Source organism: Micromesistius poutassou, assembly GCF_964030765.1.
Source record: "Micromesistius poutassou genome assembly, contig: SCAFFOLD_6663, whole genome shotgun sequence".
In the NCBI taxonomy this organism is placed as follows: Eukaryota; Metazoa; Chordata; class Actinopteri; order Gadiformes; family Gadidae; genus Micromesistius; species Micromesistius poutassou.
In genome coordinates this window covers 1-8,166 of record NW_028177653.1, presented here as the reverse complement: position 1 = coordinate 8,166, position 8,166 = coordinate 1, and the positions used below count along the sequence as shown (strand labels likewise).

The window sequence follows — 8,166 nt, the reverse complement described above, 5'->3', positions numbered from 1 at the left end:
GAGAGATGGGGGGGGCTTTGGGGTAGAGGGGGGTGGGTGGTGGTGGGTGGTAGGGGGTGGGGGGGTCGGGGGGGGTGCCTTTGTCTTTGTTCACCAGGTAATGGGGAGCACCCCTTGATCTGATGTAAATGAACAGGGAATTACGTGCCATGCAAATGTACATTAGCCACTTTGGTGCCTGGTGGCCGGCCAGAATAATAACAGTGTTCTTACCAGGGGTAAGGGTCTTGATGTGACGAGGGCTTTGCCCACCCAGGGTCCTCTTCAACGCCGCCGTTTGTTCCTTAAAAGAGCAAACGCGGCCGGATGAAAAACAAAACCCCCCAAAAAAACACAACGGGTTGCGTTGACATCACGGACCCCTGCGGTGAAACCCCGTCACAGCTTGCTCTTGCCCGGGAATCACCAGACAGTGTGCTGACCCCGTATGTTGTTGTTTTTTTTAATGCGGTTGAGATTTGTTTTACTTTGGTGGGGGCGGTGTGGGAACATAAGGCCAATGTTGACCCATGGTTAGGCTCTGGTGTTTAACTACGCGTGATCGGACCTCTTCACCTACCTGGAAGTGCATTGTCCTCTCCCCCCTCCTCCTCCTCCTCCTCCTCATCCTCCACCTCTCCAGAAGCCGGCAGCCACTTCTGCGCTGCGGATTGTTTAAGCAGCTGATACGCTCTTGTCTCTTTTCATAAGGTACACACAGAAGCAGGCAGACACACACACACACACACACACACACACACACACACACACACGCACAAACACCTCATGTCAAATATTTGCTCAGAGCCCAGGTTTCCAACTTTCAGAGCTTTCTGTTTGAAGAGACAACACGCTTCATTTGGCGCCTTTGGCTTTTCCAGCGCTGACCTGGGTGGCTGGAGAGGGGAAGAAGGTGCGACATGGTGGCGGTGGAGCTAAGCTGTTGATTCAAGCCCTCAGTGTTTATATCAGCAGTTTCCACGAGACTGGCCAATCACCTCCGTGCATTATACGGCACTACAGCTCCTGCCAGGAAGGGGCTTGGGATTGATTTGGGGTTTTGAAAACACTCTTAACTGCTGCCCCGCCGAGCACAACGTTAGAGCAGGTGTCGTATTTGAGGAGCGCATGCGGACGCCAGCGCGGGCTAAACAATCAACACCGAGGGGGCAAACGGACAATAAATGCCGCAGTCCTCTCCAGCCAACGCAGACGCTAATCAAAGTAGCCATGTGACGAGGCGATGGGCCGGATGATGTGGATTCAACTGGTACATTCTGGAACATCTTTTAACAAATTTGGAGTATATTTAAACCACTAAACGTACTTTAAAACACATAACGTCCGGTGGAATTATGCAATTATGTAACACAAGCTATACATACCTATATGTATCATTATTAATGTGGCCCTGAACACTGATGTTTACATTGCACGTTTGCGTGTGATTGTAGTTTGACCCGCACACGCATCAATCGACTATTGTAGTTATTTTTTGGCTTTCAAGCTGCTTTCATTTAAAGCAGGCGAGGCAAGGATAAAACACAAACGGCTGGATTTCCAGGTAGAAATTAATTTGCGGGATAACAGTCCGTCCTAAGATCGAAGGCTTGATGACAACTGAAGATCTACACACGGCACGAGTCGGGGACGCTGGCCGCAGCTTCAGTCCCCTGTCCCTTTTATTTTTGGGAGGGGGGGTGAGGGGATTAATTACAGCGATAGGAAGCTGGCTTCATTTGTTCGCCCCACACACCTTGGGATGCGCGTGTAGTCGACATGAAACGCGCAGCAGGAAATCTGACGGCTGAAGTCAACTATGGGAAGAGGGGGGGGGGGGGGGGGCGTGGGGGGGTGGGGGGTGCGTGGGGGGGGGGGTTCAGCGTGCCTTCATATCTAGGGCCGTTTCATGTCCAGCATCGCCCCGGACATTGTTTGGTCAATAATGAGAACCGCCGACAGATCTCGGGCACCCGCGGCCCCCTGGTGTTCTGACAATTAAAGTGGGGACACATTATGCCGGGGGGAGACCTGCTCGTCATCCCTTTTTCTCCACAATGTCTCAAAATAATAATAATATGTGGACTGCGGAAATAGATTTTTTTCCCCTCCTCTGAGAGATAATTAGCGGGAGCCGCGGTGGCGCTCTCAGGTGGGACTTTGACCCCCGGATTCACCTTGATAATCCTTCCTTGGGTTTAAAAATGAATCAAAAGGGGGTGGTGGGCGTGTGTGTGTGTGCGTGTGTGTGTGTGTGTGTGTGTGTGGGGCGGGGGAGGGATACCATTATTCACAGCAGTGCGAGAAGCAAACAAAACCACACAACGCAGACTGAATACCTCCGGGGGGAAACCAGGCGCTGCCTTTTTACCTCTAATAGGAATACTTTCAACTGGGCTTTCGTCCGGGCTGTCCTCTCCTCCACTTTGTAGTGCTGCAAGGAGAGAGAGAGAGAGAGAGAGAGAGAGAGAGAGAGAGAGAGAGAGAGAGAGAGAGAGAGAGAGAGAGAGAGAGAGAGACCGTCCACAGTGAGGAGCAGAGCCAGGGAGGTGGGTGGCGGGGACACAGAGTGAGGGGGCAAGGGCTGAGGGGGGACTCATTTCCCCCCGTTGGCTCTGAATAGAGTCCAGCGAACACTCTGGGGCTTCATGGAACACCATTAAGAGAGAGACAGAGGAAAAGCGTCTATACTGAAATTGTTTTTTTCTTCCTCAGTGAATTAGTAAAAAAAAATATGAAGGAAAGTTGAATTGCTGGGCGGAAAAAGGCCTCTTAAAAGTGGCAGTGGTTTAAATATGTTCAGACGACCGGTCTTTCTCCATATCGCACAATTTATAATCATGTTAGAGGGGAGGGAGATAAAGATGCTAGCAAATTGTTATTATTGGTGTAATAGAGCTATTGACAACTCTTGGTTTATAATCGTAATAATGATAATGCTGGAATCTAATGTGACTCCATACAAAACCAGAGAACGGTATTGCTAAATGGCACACAATGTGTCACCAATATAAGAGATTGTAAGCTTATGAGAATAAGGCCCCACTTTGTCCCATTCTATACAACCAATCTATGAAACCCAGCAACCCCCCAGACATCTGACAACAGCCTTCAGTGACCTTGTGCCCCCGGGTCTTGTGGCCGTCTGGACGTCCGTGCCTCCTCCAGTTTCCGACTATGCGACGAGGAAGAATCACTCCTCCGCTCCTCCTCCTCCTCTTCCTCCTGCTGCTGCTGCTGCTCTTCCTCCTTGGCGCACTCCTCTCTGGACCGGGACAGAAGTGTCCTCAGCAGCACTTTGGCCTGCGCAGAGCACAAATTAAAAGCAGCTCTCTTAATTGCCTTCCCGTTCTGGAGGGTAGCGTCAAATTGAAGCGCCGCCAATTAGCCAAGTCATTCCCCCCTCCCCCCTCGCTCTGGCTGGTGGTGCCACTGAAGCCCTCCCTGCCCAACCCCTGGCAAGGGGAATAATATAACTTCAAGCTCTCGCTTTCCCCACCCCCCCCTCTCTCTCTCTCTCTCTTATTCAGTCTCCTGTTTAACTACAAAAAGATTATTATTCCATCCTCTCACACTTTCCACTTCCACTTCCTCTGCCTCTCTTTCTGTCTCCCCCTCCTCTTGTGATCCATAAGCTTATTGAAGCGCCTACAGAATGCAATCAGCCTGGCGTTAATGTGCAACACCTTCCAGAGATCTCCTCATCCCTCGGCTGAGGGGATTGAGACAAACGGCTCCCCTTTTCTCGTCCTCCCTCCCCCCCTCTCCAGCTCATCGTCTCTTCTCCTAGCTGGTGCTGTGTTGTTGTTGTTGTTGTTGTATCTCTGGGGGAGACAAGGAGCGGTTGTGTGTGACATGAGGAGCAGGGAGGTGCTGCTTGCCCATTATGCCCACTTTCTATCCCTCCCCCCGCTTTCTCTCCCCCTCTCTCTCTTCTACTTTCTCACTCCTACATATCAAAACCCCAGGCATCAACATCATCAAAGAATGCCTCTCAGTCTCAGACGGTCATTAGCAACTTTTTGGATTTTAATGAGCGCCAATATGAAGGGGACTGATCAGGAGGGGTCTTTGATGGCGAACAAACTTTGTGAGCACAGTGTGACACACTGTTCAACCGTGGTACCAAACTGACACTGGGTGCCATTTCTTTTTTTCTAAGTAGGAGGAGAGGAGGAGGAATCGACGCAAAAAGCCCCGATCTCGCCACTTCCCTCTGATGTTGCGTAATACAAAATAAATACCTTATATATCAATACCTATATTGGTCTTGATCATAGGGGGGGCCTTGAGGACACTGGATCAACCCACTGCATTTTAAAATATCAACGGACACAACTGGTAACACTTGGATATTCAAAGGGCGTCTTTGAGAGTGTGTGCGTGTGTGTCTGTGCCTGCCCCCCTTCGCCAGAGTGGCCAGGCGGCGAGAAGAGACGTGAACGGAATGTTTTGCATGCTCTTGCTGGTAAAGAGTAAGTAGAGAGAGAGTTAGAGAGAGAGAGAGAGAGAGAGAGAGAGAGAGAGAGAGAGAGAGAGAGAGAGAGAGAGAGAGAGAGAGAAAGAGTAAGGAGAGAGAGCGAGAGAGAGAAAGTGAGAAAGAATGAGAGGGGTAGCCAGAGAGAGAGAGGTAGCCAGAGAGAGGTATATCTAAAGAGAGAGAGATAGTGAGTATCTAGAGATAGTCAGAGAGTTTGCTTAGGCTTTTGCACTTCGATGCGATGATGGAGATTGCGGCGCCCTCTCCTCCTTCGTCAGCTCATATTTTCAAGAGCCTCTACAGTCCCTCCTCTCACTCGCACAGGGAAACTGCTTCTGCACACCTTCCCCGCCGCGGAGAGACCGGTTTCTCATGAATAAACAAAATGCCCGACAGAAACCGCTCCGACATTGTTGATCATTAACATTCAAAATGACATAACCCCCCCCCCCCCCCCAGCCAATAGTCATCTAAAGGATTATGCATTAAGCAGACGCCGTGCTCAGAGCGAAAGCAGAGGGCTCCTAGCATCATCTTTGTGCTTGGCCGTGCTAACATTCCCCATGATTTCCTTTCGGGTTTAATTGTCCGTTAACCGACCACAGGGTCAATGAGCAGGGGGACATCAAAAGGCTGTGTGTTGTGGAAGAGAAGCATTGAATGGGAGATAGGCGACAGCATGGCATACTGCCTAATAACCTGTTAAAGGCCCGACATGCTGCTTATTTGGGGGATTTTTCAGGGGGATCCGGCTTTCCCTTTGGTTCTGGGTCAACGTGCGCCGCAATCTGAAGAGCAGGCGTCCAACACCTGACACCCTATAATGGCTCAGGTAAAAGCACCCACAGGCCAGTCTTGAGTTAACAACACCCAAAATGATGCGTTGAGTGTGAGTGGGTATGGTTTGTTATGTGTCCGTTGTGACTGTGTGTGTGTCTGTTGTAGGTGTTTGTGTGCGTGGGCGGGTGCTTTGTGAGTTTTGTTGTGTGCCTGTATTTTGAGTGCTAATGGTATACGAGTGAGTGATTGCATGTCAGTGTGTGTATTTGTGTACGTGGGTATTTGTGTTCGGTGTGTACGTGTGTGTGTGTTCATGCATGTGTGTTTGTGCATGTGTGCGTGTGTGTGTGTGTGTGCATGCGTGCGTGTGTGTGTTCATGCATGTGTGTGTGTGTGTGTGTGTGTGTGTGTGTGTGTGTGTGTGTGTGTGTGTGTGTGTGTGTGTGCACACATGTGTACGTGTGTGTGCATGTGAGTGTGTGCATGGGTTAGTGTGTGGGTGTGTGTGTGTGTGCATGCACACATGTGTGTGTGTGTGTGTGTGTGTGTTCATGCATGTGTACACGAGTGTGCGTGCACGTGCATGCGTTTGCATGTGTGTGTGTGTGTGTGTGCGTGTGCTGCTGCTGCTGCTGCTGCTGCTACCTGGTGGCCGTAGGTGGCATGGCGAGGCAGCAGCAGCGGTGTGAAGAGCTGCAGCAGGCGCTCGGTGCCGATGACGCGGCTCTCCTTCAGCAGAAGGGCGTGCTTGAACCAGCGATCCCACAGCCCGGCGCCGTCGGGGGGGAGGCTGGAGCTGCGGCGGTGGCGGGTAGCAGGGTGGGAGGGGGGGGGGGAGACCCATGGAACACCGAGAGAGAGACCCAGAGAGAAAGACCAGAAACAGGAAGAGAGACAGAGAGGGTTTCTCATTAGATACACAACGTCGGGAGATCAAACACAGCCACGCACGTGCGAGCGCACGCGCACACGCACACGCACACACACTGCAGGCAAGCAGAAACACACACAGGCGCATTTTGTTTTGAAAAAACAAATTGGTCTGCTTTTTAATCAGTAAACACATTAAATAAGAATAATTGTATTTCCTCAAAAGGCTGTTTTATTATACCCTTTCAACACAGCAGACTATGAAGTCCAGTGGACAAAAATATATATAAACCCCTCCATAATAAGTCTAAAGATGTGCACAAGCCAAAAAGGTATCTCTGCAGAAAAGAAGGGATTTAGCTGGCCTCTGCTGAATGCATTTTATTGGATTTGAGTGCATGTAATGCCCGAAAGGTCTCGCTCTGGGAATCAATAAGGCGGCCGAGCGGAGCGTGGCCGCTAGCACGCCTCCTCATTACCCAAACGCACTAGGGAGTCACAGATAGGGCCTTTTAATTTACCCATGACCTTCCCCTGTCCAGTGCAGCCGTGACCTCCATGCAGGCTGTTGGCCACAGGAAGAGGAGGAGTGCATCAAATGGCCGTGTTAACAAACCCAGCTGTCTGAGGCACCCTTAGAGAACGCCCCGGTCCGGGCGCCCTCTGTCAAACTGCTTTGTAAAAAAAAAAAAAGAATACTAGAAAAAAAAGCAGCATTCTCTAGAATAAACTGTGAGAATTTTTTTTTGATTCAGCCTAAAATGTGTTTGCTTTTTTTTTGTGACAGTTTGAAAAGGAGAAAAAGGTCTCTTGAACTCTCGCACTTTTTTGTAGCAGCTAATAGCTGGGCTGTGAATCATTCTATTATGGTGCACATTCATTATGGGGCAGCGGGAGAGTGATGTCACCATTCTACACACACACACACACACACACACACACACACACTGTGTCGCACACTCACACTCACATAAACGCGGGGTTCTCTCTCTTGCTGGTCCTACATCAAAAGCTGAGGGTTGGCGATAGAGGACTAGAGTGCGCTGAAGTCGTGACACACGATAACTCTGCCACCTTGGAAAATTGCTTTTTTTTTCCTCATTAAACTCCTCTATCTAAAATTTAAATAATAATCAAATTAATATAGCTATCCTTTTCACAATCTCCTAATCTTGAATTGTCACACACACACACACACACACACACACACACACACACACACACACACACACACACACACACACACACACACACACACACACACACACACGTCTTAACCCTCATGACAACCACACACCTCATGACCACAGGACATGAACGTGCAAGGTGTAAACAAAACACAAAACACAATAGACCAAAAAATATTTATGTATCTTTACTATGCATCTTTCGTCATGCATCCATGTTCCCCCCCCCCGCTGCCCCAGACCCCGGGACACTGCACCTGATGTCCTGTGGCTGAGGGCTGCCCTTCTGGCCCTCCACCAGGTCCCAGGGCAGCAGGCAGCCCCTCTCCGTGCTCCAGCACAACCTTTGGAGCTCGCGAAGGACAACTGCGCTGCATGCTTCCAGGTCCGCGTCGCTCACGCTCAGCGCTCCTCTGTTACAGAGGCTGACCGACAGACACACACACACACACACACACACACACACACATAGTGAGACAGATAGTGCCATGTGGATTGCTAGGCTAAGAGCCTGGGCTAAAGGACCCTCTCTCACTCTCTCTCTCTCTCTAACACACATAAAACACACACACACACACACCCATGTGCAAGCATTCACAAATGTACTCACGTAAACTTGCGTTTAGGCATGTCCACATGCTTCAGGTTTATAGGAATACATTATTATTATTATTATTATATATATTACATTACGCTCACCCAACAAATGATATCAAAGGTCCTCGTCAGTAATGTACATAATAAGTATAGGATGTTCATCTTTATGCCACTTAACATGCTGGCATTTACAGGTTTGGCAATGACTAATTTATTTATTGTTCATATATATATGTATATACACATATAATTAGCTGAAGAGAAGACGAGAGA

At 49.5% G+C, this 8,166-nt stretch overlaps 1 protein-coding gene across 1 annotated transcript; it reads right to left on the bottom strand.

Moving 5' to 3' along the window:
- Positions 1–2,318: 2,318 nt before the first annotated feature.
- Positions 2,319–7,926, bottom strand: LOC311375831 (centrosomal protein kizuna-like; the record flags this gene model as incomplete). The annotated part of the gene is made up of 5 exons (XM_084490873.1): positions 2,319–2,413; positions 3,099–3,282; positions 5,885–6,035; positions 7,554–7,721; positions 7,907–7,926. Coding segments are annotated over 5 exons (618 nt in total), but the record flags the coding sequence as incomplete, so codon positions are not given.
- Between the last annotated feature and the right edge of the window lie 240 nt (positions 7,927–8,166).